Source organism: Argentina silus, assembly GCF_951799395.1.
Source record: "Argentina silus genome assembly, chromosome: 10".
NCBI lineage: Eukaryota > Metazoa > Chordata > Actinopteri > Argentiniformes > Argentinidae > Argentina > Argentina silus.
Genome location: NC_139664.1, coordinates 19,733,092 through 19,754,667, shown reverse-complemented (window position 1 = coordinate 19,754,667; position 21,576 = coordinate 19,733,092). Strand labels below are relative to the sequence as shown.

Sequence of the window (21,576 nt, the reverse complement as noted above, 5' to 3'; positions counted from 1 at the left end):
CAGCAGACACTGGGGAACATGGAAGATGGAAGAGCTGAACCTCTTCAAAGAGGAGCTGACCAGCTGTGTCTTGAAGAAAACTTTCTGGGCATAAGAAGTAAGATTTCACATTTCTCTTACCTGCCTCATCCTCTTCAGATTTTTCTGACTGTTTCACTCCTTTCCAGAGCTGAAAGAGATTGACAGCATTGGTGTGGTGAAATCAAAACTGTGTTCATCTTTGATGGTCTGGATGAGTGTCGACTCCCTCTTAATTTCCACAACAATGAGAGATGATGTGATGTCACAGAGTCAACCTCTCTGGACATGCTGCTGACAAACCTCACCGAGGGGAATCTGCTTCCCTCTGCTCACCTTTGGATAATCACGTGACCACTGGCAGCCAAACAGATCCCTCCTGGGTATGTCCACCAGGTGACAGAGATTCAAGGTTTCAACGACCCACAGAAGGTAGAATACCTCAAGAAGAAAATCACAGATCTGAAGCTGGCTAATGACATCACCACAAGACATCAAGGAGCCTTCACATCATGTGTCACATATCAGTCTTCTGTTGGATGTCAGCTATAGTCAGCTATAGTCCTCAGCTAGAATCCTTGAGTCCCCAAAACTCTGGCCCAGATGTACATTCACTTCCTGCTCATTCAAACAAGTATGAAGTACAACAAACTACAGTGACAAATCCAAAGAAACTGTCTCAGTCGGACAAGGAGATGATCCTGAAACTAGCAAAGCTGGCTTTCCAACAGCTGACTGATGGATAGATGATTCACTTACTTAAACAAATGTATTTGTTGTAAGTCGCTTTGGATAGGTTTGGTGCGTATAATGAGTTGTCTGACGTACACAGGAGTGCAGTGAACCAAGCCTTGATGAGAAAAAATGTACATCTGGACCTTCTCCTTCGTTTCCTTCTCAGCATCTCCATGAATTCCAACTGTACTGCACTGTACTTGCGCTACTTGAACTGTAAGTTCTGTTAATGTCATTTTATGTCAATTAAATATGTTGTATTGAAATGTTTGAAACGACAAAACCTTGTACAAGTAAGCCTTGAATATGTAACAGTGTAACTTATCTCTCCAGACTAGATGGTTATGAACTCATATATGAATACTGTGAAATACTGGTCTCCACTCTGCAAACACCCAACTACCACCTGAGAGAGCTGGACCTCAGCAACAGTGAACTAAGAAACCCAGGGGTGAAGCTACTGTTAGGGTGGGTGGTAGTGTGGTGGACCCAAGTGCAGAGAGATACTCAGACAACAGCGTAAAGTGTTCTTAAAGCGGGGGTTTTAATATGTCAAAAGTAGGGAGACAGACAGAACAAACAAAAACGGGGACCAAACTGTAAAACAAAGGTGGAGAAAACAAGCTCCGTAAATAAAGTACTCACTTAACAAGTGGAATAATTATTCGAACGGGAATCACTGGGGACAGACAGACAGACAGACAGACAGACAGACAGACAGACAGACAGACAGACAGACAGACAGACAGACAGACAGACAGACAGACAGACAGACAGGGAGAATCTCGGACGAAGACATGGGGAACACACAGGCTATTTATACAAACAGGGGACAGAACACACAGGTGGCATGATTTAAGGGAGATTGGGAGGCACTGACCCGTATAGCCAGAGGGGGGCGCCAGAGTCACCAGAAAGCAACCTCAGGCGTGACAGCTACTCTGCAGGATTGAACAGCCCATCTCTAGAGAGATTTGTGTGAGTGGAATCTTTTTGGTATCACCTGGGTTTTATACTTGAGTTATCATGTATGCATTTTAACATGTAATCTGCACCCACTCCCCACAGCCTTGTTCATTGTGGGTCAATTGATGGTAATGTATTGACGTTGTAAATTTGTTTTGAAATTGGATTGAAATTGAAACCATATTGAACACAATGGCCAATATTGTATCAATATTTACACTGTGTGTGTGTGTGTGTGTGTGTGTGTGTGTGTGTGCGTGTGTGCGTGTGCGTGTGCGTGTGTGTGTGTGTTTATGTGTGTGTATGTCTGTGTATGTCTGTGTGTGTCTGTGTGTATGTGTGAGTCTGCATGTTGTACCGAATGCACACATATGTATCTTATGTTCAAACTAGTTCTCTATTCCCACAGCCTGGGTCAATATGGTCAGCCCGAGGGTTGCTGTGCAGATCTGGCCTCAGTCCTGCATTCACTAAACTCACAACTGAGAGAACTGCAGCTGAGAGTCAACGACCTGCAGGACTCAGGAGTTACACTGCCCTCTGCTGGACAGGGGGACCCAAACTGTAAACTACATATTTGTTATAGTCCAGTCAGTGCTTGACAGACCAACAAAGAAACTGGTGGTAACACATCATTTCATACGGAAATATCAGTGTCATAAACACATATCATGGTGCTGTAGTGTAGATTGACATCATAAAAACTTGACTGTCAACCACCTTTTAGATCTCATATCATATTATGACAACTTTATGACCATACCATGTTATAACCACAATTTCAACCTTATAATACAGTCATACATGCTTATAACAAGTCTTGTATTGTGCTATGAATTATGACATTATGACATTATAACCGTGTAATGTGTTACCGAAGTGGTATCAAAAACCTTAGCTTTGGGCAAAATCCTTTAACAGTAAAAAACTAATATCAGTATTAGAGTCTTGAAAGGTAACAGAAACAAATAAGCTTTTTTTTATTACTTTAAAACTCAAAAGATGTTGTGTAGTTTTACAGTTACTTGACATTTTCATATGAATAATAATTTCATGGCAACGGTTCTGCTTTGTGTAATGAAGTATCAAGGTAGATTTATTGACATTTACTGCATACACTCTTATGTCTGTCTCTCTATAGACTGTCAAGCAGTAGAGTCACAGAGGAAGGCTGCACTTCTCTGGCTTCAGCTTTGACATCAAGCCCTTCCTCACACCTGAGAGAGCTGGACCTGAGCTACAATCACCCAGGAGACGCCGCAGGGGCACTGCTTTCAGCTGGTCTTGTGGATCCTAAATATGAACTGATGCTCAAGTAAGTAAAAAAAAGCCCTGGCAGCAGAGTTGTTTTGTCAAAGAGCTCTGTGTGTTAACACTCTGCTTTATATTGTCTTTGTCTCTCAATAACTATGTTGTTTATCCAACAGTGTGGATCATGGCGGACTGTGCAGGCTCAATCAGGGCTGAGAAAATCTAAGTCCCTCTAATCTTGCTCAACTGGATTCACACCTATACATTTTAGACATTTAGCAGACGCCTTTATTCAAAGCGACTTGGAACAAGTACATTTGTCTAAGTAAGTGAATCATCCCCTGCCAAAAACTGAGCCCACGGTTTGTGGGACCCTTCAAGGTCCTCCAGAGGGTCAATGAGGTATCATATAGGCTACAACTACCCAGTCACTATTGCATCTCACCCACTTTTCATGTCTCCCCCCTCAGGCTTGTGGTTCCTGGTCCCCTGACTGATGCTGTCCCCCATGACAACCCCCACCCCCCCTGGACATTGATAGAGCTCCATACGCTGTCAGGACCCTCTCCTCTTGCCTGTTCCCCACATGGTCCAGCCTTTGCCTTTGATAACTTCATTAGTTTTGACCACTTTGGTACCAAACTCTTTTCCAACCCTGAATACAGACTTGCCCTTCATGTTTTTGTATCTTTGCCTGGATCCTACTAAACACCACACACTACACACTGTATATGTCAAACTGCAATAGTACTACAATTGAACTGCAAATAATCTAAACTGAAAACTTTACTGCCGTTAAACTTTAGGTACTGCAGTTGAACTAAATACCTCATTTGACTGACACAGTTATACTGCACTGTATTACAGGTATCCTGCACTGTGCTGAAGTTATGCTCCACTGTACTGCAGTAATATTGCAGTGATTATTTTGTAAGGGTTACCTTGGCCTAACTGACCTGTGGTGAAATCAGACAGGTTCAATCGATGGGGATTAATAAATTTGTCCATGAAATTATGAAACACCTTCACACTACTGGTTACATAAAAGTGGTTGAGAGAAGTGTGTGTGTGTGAGAGAGAGACAGAGATAAACAACATGAAACAATGCATTTCCTTTTACCACACATTCATTTTTAATTGATAAACATCTGATCAACCTGACCATACAGTTGAATATAAATAAGTAGGCAACATAATAAATACATTAATAAATATGTATATGACATAACTTATGTGACAATGGAGGAAGTAGTTTCCACAGGAAATGATTCCCGTGCAACAGGAATGATTGAAACAAAGACACACGGATATCTCATAACACAATCAGAAATCCAAGATCAAAGTCCATGATCATATAAATAACAAAATAAATATTTCTTACACACATTTCCTGAGTGCATGTTGAGGTTCTTTTCATTTTAAAAAGTGTAACTTCAGTTATCACTAGATCTCAAGTATATATTTTCACAGATTTGACAGAAAAACATGATGCTGTGTAGTTTATCATCTTATAAATACTTTTTGGTTTGTAAATTCTAAGAGTCTACAATCCCAAAGTGTGGATACAATCTCTTCTCCTCTTGTCTTCAACGCCTTTGGCCACTGAGAAAAAAGACATGGGTGTTACTAGAATACTAGAAAGTAATACCCAATCAAGAGTGGTTTCAGATCTGGTGATGTTCACATGTTGTGAGTTAGTTATCACATGTGAGAAGAATTACCAATATGTAAGAAAAAAAGTGTTTATTTCTAATTCTATCAATCAGACCTTTTCTCCATCCCAAACCCAGAGTCTAGTTCTGTTGTTTCTTTTTTTTGGTGATCACATTTTTATTCATATCATTTGGTATTATTTAGTGACAGACAGGCCATAGTTCTGTTGTTTCTGTCTACATCTCTCTGTGTGAGTTTGACCTCTACTTACTTGGCCAGTATCCTCTCGATGACATTCTTGACCCAGGCAGCGTTGGGGTCCAGACAGAGCTCCTGACCAGTCTCTTTCAGAGTGGCACTGCAGGAGAGACAGGGAACACAGACACACGGTCAGAACTAGATCTAACCTCACCTCGATCAGGCTATCTATACCACAACGAGAACCTACCTTACAGTAACCTTACTGTGGGAATGTGAGATTGAATAGACAATTACCCATTGTCCCCACTAAATGGCATAGTTTATACATCTACCTCCTATGTTGCGGTGTTGAGCAAGAACAGTTGGTCAGTTACTACATAACGTGTTACTACTAAATGCTACTGCTCCAGTTCCTGGTTCATGCCTCTTGGGTTACAATTAGAGCCTACCTTACCATCATATTACAAAGCCTTGAGAACTAACCTCACTAAAACCTTACCAGAACAAGAGCAGACCTTACCACAACCAACTATGACCTCATGAAATTCTCACTAAAACCAGAATTAACCCTGACACAATCTTAACAGAGACAGAGACTAAATTAGCTCTTACATTAACATATCCAGAAATAATTGAAGCTAAGGGGATACACAATAGGGCCCACACAGAACTGTTTATAATTGCTATTATTCTAAAGTCAGTCTTAGTAAGAGTAATGGGCCGATAGTTAGGTGAGAGGACTCACATGATCTCAGTGTCCTTGCAGTGGGAGCTGGGAGGGATCAGCTCAACCTTCTCAATGAGTCTACCAATCCGCCGGCTCTCTGTGTTGATGCAGCGACAACGCAGGTCCACCCCCAGGCCTCTCAGACTCACCCCTGTGACCATGATCAGAAACACATTCAATTATAAACCACAGGGATAGATAGATAGATAGATAGATAGATGTCAGTGGTCAAACTCACCTTCAGAGATGGTCAGGAAGGCCAGGAGCATGATGACGGAGCTGACTACGGTTCTGCTGCTCATCTTCATGTTCAACAGGAGCTGGAGTAACAAACTGGCTGATCAGGTAGTCTAGTCTTACTGGAAGTCTTCTTATACAGTCTTAGGTGGAGCTCTTACTGGTTCTGAGTGAAGCACTGTCAAGTATTTAATCGCTGTTTGTCTCTCTTGGAGTCTTTGTTTTCTTTTCTCAGTCCAGCTGCACTATTTTACTCTCTGTCGTCTCCTTCTGTTTGGAGTTTGAATCTGGCGCTGAGGAGAGAAAGTCGTTCCTTTTAAAGACCAGATCTGGAAGTGAGTCATGGAGAGGGTTGCGCTATCTGGGAAAGACTGATACAGGAATTTACCCTGAACTCATGAGGGGATTGGTGACAGCAAGAAGATGTGTGTGACTTATCAGTGCCCTCTCACAGAAGTGAATTTATCACATTATAGAAAAAACAACAAATAGCTTTTGATGTTAATGGAAAAATATGGTAGATCAGTGAAAGTTGGGATTGCGTCTCAACTGTAGAGTGTCAGTCATAGACAATGAATGTTTAAGCTTTTTTTGGCTTTTTTTAAAAGATTTTTGCTTATGAATCTGTGTTACATACAGAGCAATCTTGGGCCAGTTTCACAAACTAGTGTCAACCTTGAACCCCACAACCACCCCTCATTAACCCCTTGTAGCTTGGCAACAAAGACAACTAAATATTTTATACTCCTGACTTCCTCTTAAACATTACAGTGAAAAATGCTTTGAAGTCTTGAGGTGTGAGAGTATTGATCTTATAACTATATGTGTTACCACTGATGTGAGTAAGCTGCACGGCTAAATTGCTCATAGATTTGCAAGAAGAAGAAGAAATTCAAGAAGAATTCAGTTCAAATCACATCCGATGTAAAACACTTTGTCATGTTGATGTGGAAAACTTCTGCACAGCTGTAGGAAATGCATTGTGCCACACAGGAAATGAGAGTTCAGAGGAAATATCTCATTTGTGACAGATTGCCTAAAACAATTTCCTTGTTATTGGTGATTCAGTTTGCTCCAGATTTTCACCATTGCAGTTTTTATGCTATTTATGCTATATCATAGTCATGAGCGTGAGAGGAATCTGTCTAGATGCAATGATGAGTTACTGTACAAAAAGCAACAGTTCAGGTCAATATGGCAAACACCAACATGTTTTTCAAGTGCTTTTCACCACATAGACCATTCAAGATGAATTCATTGGTACACATACTGCCCAGCACTTTAAATCACTACACAATCACTTTCAAACACACACATCATTAATTCCTCAGTAAAATAAAATAGAAGCCAACAGGAACTCAGCATTACAGTACAGACATGATCTCAGGACAAAGGAAGCTGTCCACCAACTCAAAGTCCACCTTTAAGTATGACTGTGGGTCAGATGCAGACACAGACTTAGTGTGTTCACATTATTACGCAGGTTGCTTTAATACCACTGACAGGTGTTTGTCGTGGATGAATAGGGGGGGTGGGGGGATAGCTGAGAGTAAATGGAGAAAATCTGGCCTTCCTGATTATCTAGGCCCTTATCTCTCTCTCCTCAACTACACCTCATCTGCATCAGCTGCTAAAGCCTTATACTACCATTCCAAAATTCAATCCTCTGTCTCTGACCCAAGGAAACTGTTCTCCACATTTTTCTCACTCCTCAACCCTCCTCCTCCCCCTCCTCCCTCCTCTCTGTCTGCCGATGACTTTGTCACCTATTTTGAAAGGAAGGTTGATGACATTAGCAGCTCCTTCCCTCTACCTCTCACCAACAATGCCACCTCTCCTCCCAAACCCACTGTGCAACACCCAGTCTCTGGTTTATCAGATTTCTCCCCCCTCTCCCCTGAGGATGTTCTAAAGCTGGACACATCCAAGTGGGCAACCACCTGCCCCCTCGATCTTATCCCCTCCCCCTTTCTCCAATCCATCTCCAAAGACCTCCTTCCATTCCTTACCACTTTAATCAATTCCTCTCTATCTACAGGATCTGTCCCAGCTGCCTTCAAGACAGCAAGAGTCAAGCCTCTTCTCAAGAAACCAACTCTTGACCCATCTGCTGTCCATAACTACAGACCGGTATCTCTTCTCTCCTTCTCGCTGTCCTCTCCACAATCCCTCACCACTCGTGTCCCCCAGGGCTCTGTCCTTGGGGCTTTACTCTCTCTATACCAAATCTCCCGGCTCTGTAATTTCTTCACATGGTTTCTCCTACCACACCTACGCAGATGACACTCAACTTTTTCTCTCTTTCCCCCCTTCTGAATCACAGGTGGCAACACGTGTCTCAGCATGTCTTGCAGACATTTCTGCTTGGATGTCAGCCCACCACCTAAAGCTCAACCTTGACAAGACTGAGCTGCTCTTCCTCCCAGGGAATGCCTGCCCTCTCCAAGACTTCAACATCACAGTAGAAAACTCTACTGTGACCTCCTCCCATACAGCCAAGAACTTTGGGGTGATCCTTGACAACCACTTATCCTGTGTGGCAAACATCACAGCGACAGCACGTTCCTGTAGATTCTTCCTCTACAACATCAGAAGAATACGTCCATACCTCATCAGAGAAGCAGCACAACTTTTGGTCCAAACACTTGTCATCTCTCGCCTTTACTACTGCAATGCACTCTTGGCCGGACTCCCCGCCTCCTCCATCAGGCCTCTGCAGCTCATCCAGAACGATACCGCTCATCTGGTGTTCAATCTCCCCAAATTCTCCCATGTCACGCCCCTCCTCCGGACCTTCCACTGGCTCCCGGTAGCAGCTCACATCAAATTCAAGACCCTGGTGCTTGCCTACCGGGCGGCAAAGGGAACAGCCCCTCCCTACTTGCAAGCAATGGTTAGCACCTCGGCTGCCCACCTGGCACCGCCGCCTCCACGTGGATGCAGTGGCCGTGCTACTCGGTCATGGCTTTTCACTGTCCTGACGCCTCGCTGGTGGAATGAGCTTCCCACGACTGTCAGGACTGCAGAGTCACTTCCGATCTTCCGCCGTAGATTGAAAACCCATCTCTTCAAGCTACATATTAACAGTCCCTCCTAAAGATCACCCTCACTAACCCCCCCCCCATACTAACCCTAACCCCGAGACCTCTTCAACCCTGCTACCCCCCTGTACAAGTTCTCTCCTGCTAATATATATATATATTATATATATATTATATATATATATATTTTTTTTTTAAATAAAATAAAAAATAGCCTAGTGGCATTATGACTGCCAATGGCCCCTGTTGTGAGCATTGATTACTTTGTCTTATGATGACTGTTGGATAGATGATTCACTTACTTAAACAAATGTATTTTTGTAAGTCGCTTTGGATAAAGGCATCTGCTAAATGCCATGAATGTAAAAATGTAAAGGTAAGACAGTTACAGTATTGTAGCCTACTGTATGTCAATAGGAGGTGAGACAGGTAGCCTGCTGTATATCAAGGTTGGGTTGGAGGTTGGGTTATTTGCAGCCCATACAGGTGGCATAGGGGCTAAATCTCTACAAAGGGAAAAACTATGGGTCTAAACCAACTCAGTGTCTGCATTAGTCATTCAGTGAATTGTATTTTCAGAAAAAGAAAGAAAGAAAAAAGATGTCATGTTGGGGGCTGTGTTGAACTTATGTCACAAGTCAGGGAAACATATGTAAATAAATGCATCCAGATATCACATGTCAGAGGGAGCCCTGAAAAGGGGATGCACCACAGAGAGGATCTGGTGACAGCAGTGATGTCATGGCTGGCTCATTTAATAATTCCGTCATAAACACTATCACTCTTTCACTCTTCCCATGCAACTCCATCTACACACACACACACACACACACACACAGCAGAGGTGCACACCGTATATAATAACATCCACATAATTTGATGAAAGACAGGTCAGCATTCTGTCCAGTGACCAGTGAACGCCCCTGGTGAAGAATCAGGATCAATCATCTCTAACCAGAAGCCTCCAGGAAGAGAACTCTGATGACCCTATAAACACCTTCACCTGGGGTGTACTCAGGTTCAACAGTCGCATCAGATCTATACACTACATTTCCATCTTAACCTCTGATAGCAAGGCACCATACTGAGCTAGCCGCTGGTAATACAGGATGCAGCATCCAAAGCTCAGGGTCAGTTCAGGAATAACAGGTTTGTCAGAGTCTTTCTGATTATTTACTTCATTCAAGCGATAGTTCATTGTTTTAGAGAGAAAGAGAGACCGAGGGGAGGGCAGTAGTAGTCATACATCATATATACGTGTATTTTCCTGTGATTCAACAAAATCATTGATTTTCAAATTGTAGGATACAAATGATGTATCTGTACATAACCAATATATAGTATATGGTTATGAACGTTGGCTGTGTTTACTGGTCACACTGTCATTGGTACCGATTAAAACTGGTCACATCCTGAATGTACTGCCCAGCGAGAAAAAGGGAAAGTGTGTATACTTTCTTGTTTATATCGTAATGATATTTATTTCAAAAGAACGGGCTCACTATAAATGTTGCATTGCGTGGACTATGACCATGAACAGTGAAAGTTTTATCTTTTGATTATTGGTCTAATTAATGATCAACCTTTTTGTGAATTCACTGTTGATCTCTGTGGGTGTGACTCGCTACCACTATAATGAGTCTCTCTAAAATGACTCTCCCTCAAACACTGCCAAACAATTACTCTCCCAGCTTTAAGAGGTGAGAGATGAATATAAACTCTTAAAGATTAAAGATGCAAGAGACAAAAACGTACATCTGAAAAGCTACCACTACCTTTTACTCTTCAGTTAATGGAATAATGTCTCTCTATGTTTTGTTCAGTGTCCAGATGAAATGGACAGAATCACCTACACCCAGCTTGCTGTCAATGAAGAGTGACAACTCAATGCTCCACCCTCTTCATTTCAGCCAGGACTCCCTGAGAGATGATAAAAGGTATGATAGGGACATGCTGTAGAGAAAGTGATGTAGTGAGCTACATTCGTCTTCTAAAGGAGAGGGGTAGAGTTCAACTACCAAAATATGAACCATAAACAAAATTACAGAACGTACCAGCACCTTTCTAATAAAAGAGCATGATAAAGTAATCAACTTTGTTCATCATAAAGGCGATAAATGAAGCTCTAACTTGTAGTATTAACCAGTTAATCATCCAGTTAATTTGTTTTATTTACATGCACCGTAGCCTAGTAGTAAAGACTCGTTTTTAATGTAAATGTTAAAACCATTGTTACATACAGTACATGTTAAAACTAACATTGTTCGATGTTAAAACCACCGCTACATACAGTACATGTTAAAACTAACATTGTTCAATGTTAAAAACATTGCAACATACAGTACATGTTAAAACTAATATTGTTCAATGTTAAAACCATTGCAACATACAGTTGGGGAAATAATTATTTGATCCCCTGCTGATTTTGTTAGTTTGCCCGATTACAAAGAAATGAGCGGTCTATGGTACTTTTATTTTAACAAATAGAGACAGAATATCAACAAAGAAGTCCAGAAAAAACACATTATATAAAGTTATACATTCATTTGCATTTGATCAAAGGAAATAAGTATTTGATCCCCAAGCAAAACATGACTTAGTACTTGGTGGAGAAACCCTTGCTGGCAAGCACAGAAGTCAGACATTTCTTATAGTTGGTCACCAGGTTTGCACACATCTCAGGAGGGATTTTGGTCCACTCCTCTTTGCAGATCCTCTCCAAATCCTGAAGGTTTCAAGGCTTTTGCTTGGCAACTCGAAGCTTCAGCTCCCTCCACAAATTTTCTATAGGATTAAGGTCTGGTGACTAGCTAGGCCACTCCATGACCTTAGTGTGCTTCTTCTTGAGCCACACATTTGTTGCCTTGGCTGTATGTTTTGGGTCATTGTCATGCTGGCAGACCCATCCACGACCCATCCTCAGTGCTCTGGCTGAGGGAAGGAGGTTCTCGTCCAAGATCTTACGGTACATGGCCCCGTCCATTGGCCCCTCAATGCAGTGAAGTCGTCCTGTACCCTTAGCAGAGAAACAACCCCAAAGCATAATGTTTCCACCTCCGTGTTTGACGGTGGGGATGGTGTTCTTGGGATTGTAGCATTCAGCATTTCTCTCCCTCCAAACACGAAGAGTCGAATTTATGCCAAAGAGTTCAATTTTGGTCTCATCTGACCACATCACCTTCTCCCAAGCCTTCTCTGAATCATTTAGGTGTTCATTGGCAAACTTCAGATGGGCCTGTACATGTGCCTTCTTGAGCAGGGAGACCTTGCGGGCACTGCAGGATTTCAATCCGTTACGGTGTAGTGTGTTACCAATGGTTTTCTTGGTGACTGTGGTCCCAGCTGCCTTGAGATCATTACCAAGCTCCTCCCGTGTAGTTCTGGGCTGATCCCTCACCCTTCTCATGATCATCCTTACCCCACGAGGCAAGATCTTGCATGGAGCTCCAGGTCGAGGGCGATTGATGGTTATTTTGTATTTCTTCCATTTTCTAATAATTGCACCAACAGTTGTCTCCTTCTCACCAAGCTTCTTGCTGATGGTCTTGTAGCCCATTCCAGCCTTGTGCAGGTCTACAACTCTTACCCTGATGTCCTTTGAATGTTCTTTGGTCTTGCCCATGGTGGTGGAGAGGTTGGAATGGAAGAGATTGATTCTATTGACAGGTGTCTTTTATACCCATAACAAGCAGAGATTAGGAGTACTTTTCCTAAAGTGACAGGAATAATCTGTGTGCCTCATGGGCATATAACCGGTCTGTATGAGCCAGAATTCTTGCTGGTTTGTAGGGGATCAAATACTTATTTCCTTCGATCAAATGCAAATGAATTTATAACTTTATATAATGTGTTTTTTCTGGACTTCTTTGTTGATATTCTGTCTCTATTTGTTAAAATAAAAGTACCATAAAAATTATAGACCGCTCATTTCTTTGTAATCGGGCAAACTAACAAAATCAGCAGGGGATCAAATAATTATTTCCCCCACTGTAAATGTTCAAACCAACATTGTTCAATGTTAAAGCCATTGCTGCAGTATTGTCAAAACAATCTCCAGAGAGTGGATGTAACTGCACCATCAGCGGTGTATTTCAAAGATTTTCTTTCATTGCACGGTTACTTGTTAGAATACTGATTTAGGCTTTATTATGTTAATTTTGAGGACCCAGAATTGAACATTGACAGATATACAGTGGACTAAATGGATTCGCTTACTAGAGGGTGGTCACAATGACAATAAGAAAAACGTCTCTTAATATTATGATACTAATGAGAATGGAATTTATTTATACATTCATATATATCCTCTCCTATAGTGGACCAACGGGGGATCTGGCACAGTGTGAACTGTGTAAAGAGTTGAGGGACCCAGTCTCCATCCCCTGCGGACACAGTTACTGCAGGCAGTGCATCAGCAGCTTGCTCTCACCTGAACCTCTGAAACAGCCTTTAGGATCCACTCACTGCTACACTGTATCTGGAGATGTGGCCTGTGATCTCTGTTCTGAGAAAAAGCTCAAAGCTGTGAACCTCTTTCTGACCTGTACTGCCTCCTACTGTGAGACCCATGTTAGGCAGCACTACCCAGTAGCAGCACTGCAGAGACTTACACTGGTGGAAGTGACAGGAGACCTGGAGGAGAAACTGTCAGCAGCACCACAGAGCTCTGGAGATGTTCTGTAAAACAGACCAGACTCATCTGTAAGGTGTGTGATGTGGAGGATCACAGAGGCCATGGCAAAACCTACACAGAGGTGAGAAAAATATTTTTTATGTCACAAAAACATACATTAGCCAACCTTTGAAATCTTCTAGAATAGGTGAGAATGTTTCTCTGTATTTATGTTGTTTATTCTTTAATGGTCCAGTTTGTAACACTCAAGCTTTTTAAAATCTTCCTAATGGATGTAATGACTGTATAATCGGTCATGATTAGGAATGAGATATTTCATTTACCAACATTTTTGTTTTGAAAAAGCACTTTCTCAAACAGTGTCCTACCTGACACTCGGTCTGCATATGAACATGTTACTGCCAGGGATGTTCTCAGACAGTGGACTCACCGATTTTCGCCATTCTGTCTTTGGCCTTTTACAATCGTGCGCGCATGCAGAAACTGGTAATGTCCAACACTGCAAGTCTGCATGTAAATTTCAGGGGGTTATATTATTATTAATAACTGAATTTCGCTGGTTGGTCAGAGGTGGCAGACTTTTATATAAATGTCAGTACACTCAATATATTCTTCATCTCTTATTTGCAGATCCCCACAGCGTTAGACACTCCATCTGTGCTCCAGCAGACACTGGGGAAGATGGAAGAGCTGAACCTCTTCAAAGAGGAGCTGACCAACTGTGTCTTTGGTGTCTTGAAGAAAACTTTCTGGGCATAAGAAGTAAGATTTCACATTTCTCTCACCTGCCTCATCCTCTTCAGATTTCTGACTGTTTCACTCCTTTCCAGAGCTGAAAGAGATTGACAGCATTGGTGTGGTGAAATCAAAACTATGTTCATCTTTGATGGTCTGGATGAGTGTCGACTCCCTCTTAATTTCCAGAACAATGAGAGATGATGTGATGTCAGAGTCAACCTCTCTGGACATGCTGCTGACAAACCTCACCGAGGGGAATCTGCTTCCCTCTGCTCACCTTTGGATAATCACGTGACCACTGGCAGCCAAACAGATCCCTCCTGGGTATGTCCACCAGGTGACAGAGATTCAAGGTTAACGACCCACAGAAGGTAGAATACCTCAAGAAGAAAATCACAGATCTGAAGTTGGCTAATGACATCACCACAAGACATCAAGGAGCCTTCACATCATGCGTCACATATCAGTCTTCTGTTGGATGTCAGCTATAGTCTGCTACAGTCCTCAGCTAGAATCCTTGAGTCCCCAAAACTCTGGCCCAGATGTACATTCACTTCCTGCTCATTCAAACAAGTGTGAAGAACAAGAAGTACAACAAACTACAGTGACAAATCCAAAGAAACTGTCTCAGTCAGACAAGGAGATGATCCTGAAACTAGCAAAGCTGGCTTTCCAACAGCTGACTGATGGATAGATGATTCACTTCAACAAATGTATTTGTTGTAAGTCGCTTTGGATAGGTTTGGTGCGTATAATGAGTTGTCTGACGTACACAGGAGTGCAGTGAACCAAGCCTTGATGAGTAAAAATGTACATCTGGACCTTCTCCTTCGTTTCCTTCTCACCATCTCCATAAATTCCAACTGTACTGCACTGTACTTGCGCTACTTGCACTGTAAGTTCTGTTAATGTCATTTTATGTAAATTAAATGTAGCGCCCCTTTGCTGTTCTGGGCAAATAATAGGGGCGGCTAACCTGAATTCTTTAAATAAAATGTTCTCTAACTATTATTGTATTTTTACTTAGTCTGTTCACATTAACACAGTCCCACCAATTACATGTCTTTTGTTATTTTATTCAAATCAGTCTTCTTTCACTGATATTAAATCCCCAAAATAGATTGCATGAAATGAAATACAGTAACACTTGCACATACAAATATCAAAATGTAAATGGTAAACACTGTAAACCTCAATGAAAAGAAATAAAACCTATTCTAAAGCCGGCAATGATAACTTATACCAAAGTCCAGTGCGTTGCAGGCCTGGCACTTGTAGCTTGCGTGCGTTGTAGCTCACCTAAAATGGCGGCTCCTTCACTCTCACGAGCTAGAAGACAAAAACGAAACTCCCAGTTCCTTGAGCAGGCAGCCTCGCGAAACTCCTCTCTCGGCAACCGGTGCAGTTTTCTCGAACGGCAGGAATCTTGTGTGCTACTGTCTCTCCCGGTGGCTATAGACGTCTTGAGCTCCCGTGTTGGTCGATCACAGTCCATAAGCACTCCGAAGAAAGCTAGCTATCTCACTGTTGAGCTAGGCTAGGCTAAGCAAGGTGGCTGACCGTCTGAACGGTTACTCCTCTGCAGAGAAATTGTTCCAAAACAGGTCATACGCCGAACGTAGTAACTTATAAAGTGCACGGGTTGTGCACTCGCATTATTACCTTGTTCTAAACACAGAAATAAGTGGGCTACTTATTTCCACAATATTAACCTTACTCAGCACAGCAGCATATTCCATGCGTTCTCTTCGTTCGCCATCCCGAATCTAACTTCTCCTTCTCATCCACCTCACCTTCAACTCACATTTTCATTGGCTCATGAAAATAAACAAAATGCACACTTTACATTTGAATCTTTTCTCACAGAAATCAAAAGTAAATTCCTTTACAATATTGCCAGCATTGTGAACATAGTATTTAAGAAAACAAAATACATTATTTACATCATGTAAATAATTCAATACATGAACTTAACCCATGAAACTCTATTCAATATCAAACATAGTAATAGTTTTACCCTTTTTAAGTCCTATGTATTCTATTAATGAACTTATTCTATTTATACTATTTATTAGTTCCTATTTATTAATCAAAGAACTTTTAATAGTTAGGCCTAACTTTCCATAGGGCTACATTTGTATTGAAATGTTTGAAACGACAACCTTGTACAAGTAAGCCTTGAATATGTAACAATGTAACTTATCTCTCCAGACTAGATGGTTATGAACTCATATGAATACTGTGAAATACTGGTCTCCACTCTGCAAACACCCAACTACCACCTGAGAGAGCTGGACCTCAGCTACAGTGAACTAAGACACCCAGGGGTGAAGCTACTGTTAGGGTGGGTGGTAGTGTGGTGGACCCAAGTGCGGAGAGATACTCAGACAACAGCGTAGTGTTCTTAAAGCGGGGGTTTTAATATATCAAAAGTAGAGAGTCGGGAACAAACAAACACGGGGACCAAACGGTAAAACAAAGGTGGAGAAAACAAGCTCCGTAAATAAAGTACTCACTTAACAAGTGGAATAATAATTCGAACGGTTTTCACTGGCGAGGCAGGCAGGCAGGCAGGCAGGCAGGCAGGCAGGCAGGCAGGCAGGCAGGCAGGCAGGCAGGCAGGCAGGCAGGCAGGCAGGCAGGCAGGCAGGCAGGCAGGCAGGCAGGCAGGCAGGCAGGCAGGCAGGCAGGCAGGCAGGCAGGCAGGCAGGCAGGCAGGCAGGCAGGCAGGCAACTCACAACAGACGGAGAGAATCTCGGACGAAGACATGGGGAACACACAGGCTATTTATACAAACAGGGGACAGAACACACAGGTGGTATGATTTAAGGGAGATTGGGAGGCACTGACCCGTATAGCCAGAGGGGGGCGCCAGAGTCACCAGAAAGCAACCTCAGGCGTGACAGCGACTCTGTGCAGGATTGAACAGCCCATCTCTAGAGAGATTTGTGTGAGTGGAATCTTTTTGGTATCTCCTGGGTTTTATACTTGAGTTATCATGTATGCATTTTAACATGTAATCTGCACCCACTCCCCACAGCCTTGTTCATTGTGGGTCAATTGATGGTAATGTATTGACGTTGTAAATTTGTTTTGAAATTGGATTGAAATTGAAACCATATTGAACACAATGGCCAATATTGTGTCAATATTTACACTGTGTGTATGTGTGTGTGTGTGTGTGTGTGTGTGTGTGTGTGTGTGTGTGTGTGTGTGTGTGTGTGTGTGTGTGTGTGTGTGTGTGTGTGTGTGTGTGCGTGCGCGTGTGTGTGCGTGTGCGTGTGTGTTTATATGTGTGTATGTCTGTGTGTATGTGTGAGTCTGCATGTTGTACCGAATGCACACATATGTATCTTATGTTCAAACTAGTTCTCTATTCCCACAGCCTGGGTCAATATGGTCAGCCCGAGGGTTGCTGTGCAGATCTGGCCTCAGTCCTGCATTCACTAAACTCACAACTGAGAGAACTGCAGCTGAGAGTCAACAACCTGCAGGACTCAGGAGTTACATTGCCCTCTGCTGGACTGGGGGACCCAAACTGTAAACTACATATTTGTTATAGTCCAGTCAGTGCTTGACAGACCAACAAAGAAACTGGTGGTAACACATCATTTCATACAGAAATATCAGTGTCATAAACACATATCATGGTGCTGTAGTGTAGATTGACATCATAAAAACTTGACTGTCAACCACCTTTTAGATCTCATATCATATTATGACAACTTTATGACCATAACATGTTATAACCACAATTTCAACCTTATAATACAGTCATACATGCTTATAACAAGTCTTGTAATGTGCTATGAATTATGACATTATGACATTATAACTGTGTAATGTGTTACCAAAGTGGTATCAAAAACCTTAGCTGGGCAAAATCCTTTAACAGTAAAAAACTAATATCAGTATTAGAGTCTTGAAAGGTAACAGAAACAAATAAGCATTTTTTTATTACTTTAAAACTCAAAAAATGTTGTGTAGTTTTACAGTTACTTGACATTTTCATATGAATAATAATTTCATGGCAACGGTTCTGCTTTGTGTAATGAAGTATCAAGGTAGATTTATTGACATTTACTGCATACACTCTTATGTCTGTCTCTCTATAGACTGTCAAGCAGTAAAGTCACAGAGGAAGGCTGCACTTCTCTGGCTTCAGCTCTGACATCAAGCCCTTCCTCACACCTGAGAGAGCTGGACCTGAGCTACAATCACCCAGGAGACGCCGCAGGGGCACTGCTTTCAGCTGGTCTTGTGGATCCTAAATATGAACTGATGCTCAAGTACGTAAAAAAAAGCCCTGGCAGCAGAGTTGTTTTGTCAAAGAGCTCTGTGTGTTAACATTCTGCTTTATATTGTCTTTGTCTCTCAATAACTATGTTCCTGGTCCCCTGACTGATGCTGTCCCCCATGACAACCCCCACCCCCCCCTGGACATTGATAGAGCTCCCGCATACGCTGTCAGGACCCTCTTGCCTGTTCCCCACATGGTCCAGCCTTTGCCTTTGATAACTTCATTAGTTTTGACCACTTTGTTACCAAACTCTTTTCCAACCCTGAATACGGACTTGCCCTTCATGTTTTTGTACCTTTGCCTGGATCCTACTAAACACCACACACTACACACTGTATATGTCAAACTGCAATAGTACTACAATTGAACTGCAAATAATCAAAACTGAAAACTTTACTGCCGTTAAACTTCAGGTACTGCAGTTGAACTAAATACCTCATTTGACTGACACAGTTATACTGCACTGTATTGCAGGTATGCTCCACTGTACTGCAGTAATATTGCAGTGATTCTTTTGTAAGGTTTACCATGGCCTAACTAACCTATGGTGAAATCAGACAGTTACCATGGTCTAACTAACCTGTGGTGAAATCACACAGTTACCACGGTTTAACTAACCTGAGGTGAAATCACACAGTTACCATGGCCTAACTAACCTGTGGTGAAATGACACAGTTACCACGGTCTAACTAACCTGTGGTGAAATCAGACAGGGGAAGCGTAAAGGTGTATCCCCCGCTCCATGCTAGTGAGAGACAATCATGTGTTGGAAAGCCATCATGCTTCTGGAATGTTAGAAAGTGAACAACAAAGTTGAAACACGGTAACATGATCTGGCGCTGAGAGAAGATTTACAACAGAACATCCTCAGTAAGTGTTGGGGACAGGTTTAATCTATGGGGATTAATAAATTTGTCCATGAAATTATGAAACACCTTCACACTACTGGATACATAAAAGTGGTTGAGAGAAGTGTGTGTGTGAGAGAGAGAGACAGAGATAAACAACATGAAACAATGCATTTCCTTTTACCACACATTCATTTTTAATTGATAAACATCTGATCAACCTGACCATACAGTTGAATATAAATAAGTAGGCAACATAATAAATACATTAATAAATATGTATATGACATAACTTATGTGACAATGGAGGAAGTAGTTTCCACAGGAAATGATTCCCGTGCAACAGGAATGATTGAAACAAAGACACACGGATATCTCATAACACAATCAGAAATCCAAGATCAAAGTCCATGATCATATAAATAACAAAATAAATATTTCTTACACACATTTCCTGAGTGCATGTTGAGGTTCTTTTCATTTTAAAAAGTGTAACTTCAGTTATCACTAGATCTCAAGTATATATTTTCACAGATTTGACAGAAAAACATGATGCTGTGTAGTTTATCATTTTATAAATACTTTTTGGTTTGTAAATTCTAAGAGTCTACAATCCCAAAGTGTGGATACAATCTCTTCTCCTCTTGTCTTCAACGCCTTTGGCCACTGAGAAAAAAGACATGGGTGTTACTAGAATACTAGAAAGTAATATCCAATCAAGAGTGGTTTCAGACCTGGTGATGTTCACATGTTGTGAGTTAGTTATCACATGTGAGAAGAATTACCAATATGTAAGAAAAAAAGTGTTTATTTCTAATTCTATCAATCAGACCTTTTCTCCATCCCAAACCCAGAGTCTAGTTCTGTTGTTTCTTTTTTTTGGTGATCACGTTTTTATTCATATTATTTGGTATTATTTAGTGACAGACAGGCCATAGTTCTGTTGTTTATGTCTACATCTCTTTGTGTGAGTTTGACCTCTACTTACTTGGCCAGTATCCTCTCGATGACATTCTTGACCCAGGCAGCGTTGGGGTCCAGACAGAGCTCCTGACCAGTCTCTTTCAGAGTGGCACTGCAGGAGAGACAGGGAGCACAGACACATGGTCAGAACTAGATCTAACCTCACCACGATCAGGCTATCTATACCACAACTAGAACCTACCTTACAGTAACCTTACTGTGGGAATGTGAGATTGAATCGACAATTACCCATTGTCGCCACTAAATGGCATAGTTTATACATGTACCTCTTATGTTGCGGTGTAGAGCAAGAACAGTTGGTCAGTTACTACATAACGTATTACTACTAAATGCTACTGCTCCAGTTCCTGGTTCATGCCTCTTGGGTTACAATTAGAGCCTACCTTACCATAATCTTACAAAGCCTTGAGAACTAACCTCACTAAAACCTTACCAGAACAAGAGCAGACCTTACCACCTCATGAAATTCTCACTAAAACCAGAATTAACCCTGACACAATCTTAACAGAGACAGAGACTAAATTAGCTCTTAGATTAACATATCCAGAAATAATTGAAGCTAAGGGGATACACTATAGGGCCCACACAGAACTGTTTATAATTGCTATTATTCTAAAGTCAGTCTTAGTAAGAGTAATGGGCCGATAGTTAGGTGAGAGGACTCACATGATCTCAGTGTCCTTGCAGTGGGAGCTGGGAGGGATCAGCTCAACCTTCTCAATGAGTCTACCAATCCGCCGGCTCTCTGTGTTGATGCAGCGACAACGCAGGTCCACCCCCAGACCTGTCAGACTCACCCCTGTGACCATGATCAGAAACACATTCAATTATAAACCACAGGGAGGGATAGATAGATAGATAGATAGATAGATAGATAGATAGATAGATAGATAGATAGATAGATAGATAGATGTCAGTGGTCAAACTCACCTTCAGAGATGGTCAGGAAGGCCAGGAGCATGATGACAGAGCTGACTACGGTTCTGCTGCTCATCTTCATGTTCAACAGGAGCTGGATTAACAAACTGGCTGATCAGGTAGTCTAGTCTTACTGGAAGTCTTCTTATACAGTCTTAGGTTGAGCTCTTACTGGTTCTGAGTGAAGCACTGTCAAGTATTTAATCGCTGTTTGTCTCTCTTGGAGTCTTTGTTTTCTTTTCTCAGTCCAGCTGCACTATTTTACTCTCTGTCGTCTCCTTCGGTTTGGAGTTTGAATCTGGCGCTGAGGAGAGAAAGTCGTTCC

General features: G+C 41.9%; 2 protein-coding genes across 2 annotated transcripts; both read right to left on the bottom strand.

Annotated features, from left to right (window-relative positions):
* Positions 1-4,534: 4,534 nt before the first annotated feature.
* On the bottom strand, positions 4,535-5,859 carry LOC310811333 (interleukin-8-like; the record flags this gene model as incomplete). The annotated part of the gene is made up of 4 exons (XM_083679454.1): positions 4,535-4,572; positions 4,895-4,981; positions 5,570-5,702; positions 5,790-5,859. The coding sequence occupies 4 exons, from the start codon at positions 5,857-5,859 to the stop codon at positions 4,557-4,559; spliced, it is 306 nt and encodes a 101-aa protein (XP_083535580.1). The 3' UTR covers positions 4,535-4,556.
* Positions 5,860-20,333: 14,474 nt separating this feature from the next.
* On the bottom strand, positions 20,334-21,333 carry LOC310811332 (interleukin-8-like; the record flags this gene model as incomplete). Its single annotated transcript, XM_083679453.1, has 3 exons — positions 20,334-20,424; positions 21,000-21,132; positions 21,264-21,333. The coding sequence occupies 3 exons, from the start codon at positions 21,331-21,333 to the stop codon at positions 20,334-20,336; spliced, it is 294 nt and encodes a 97-aa protein (XP_083535579.1).
* Between the last annotated feature and the right edge of the window lie 243 nt (positions 21,334-21,576).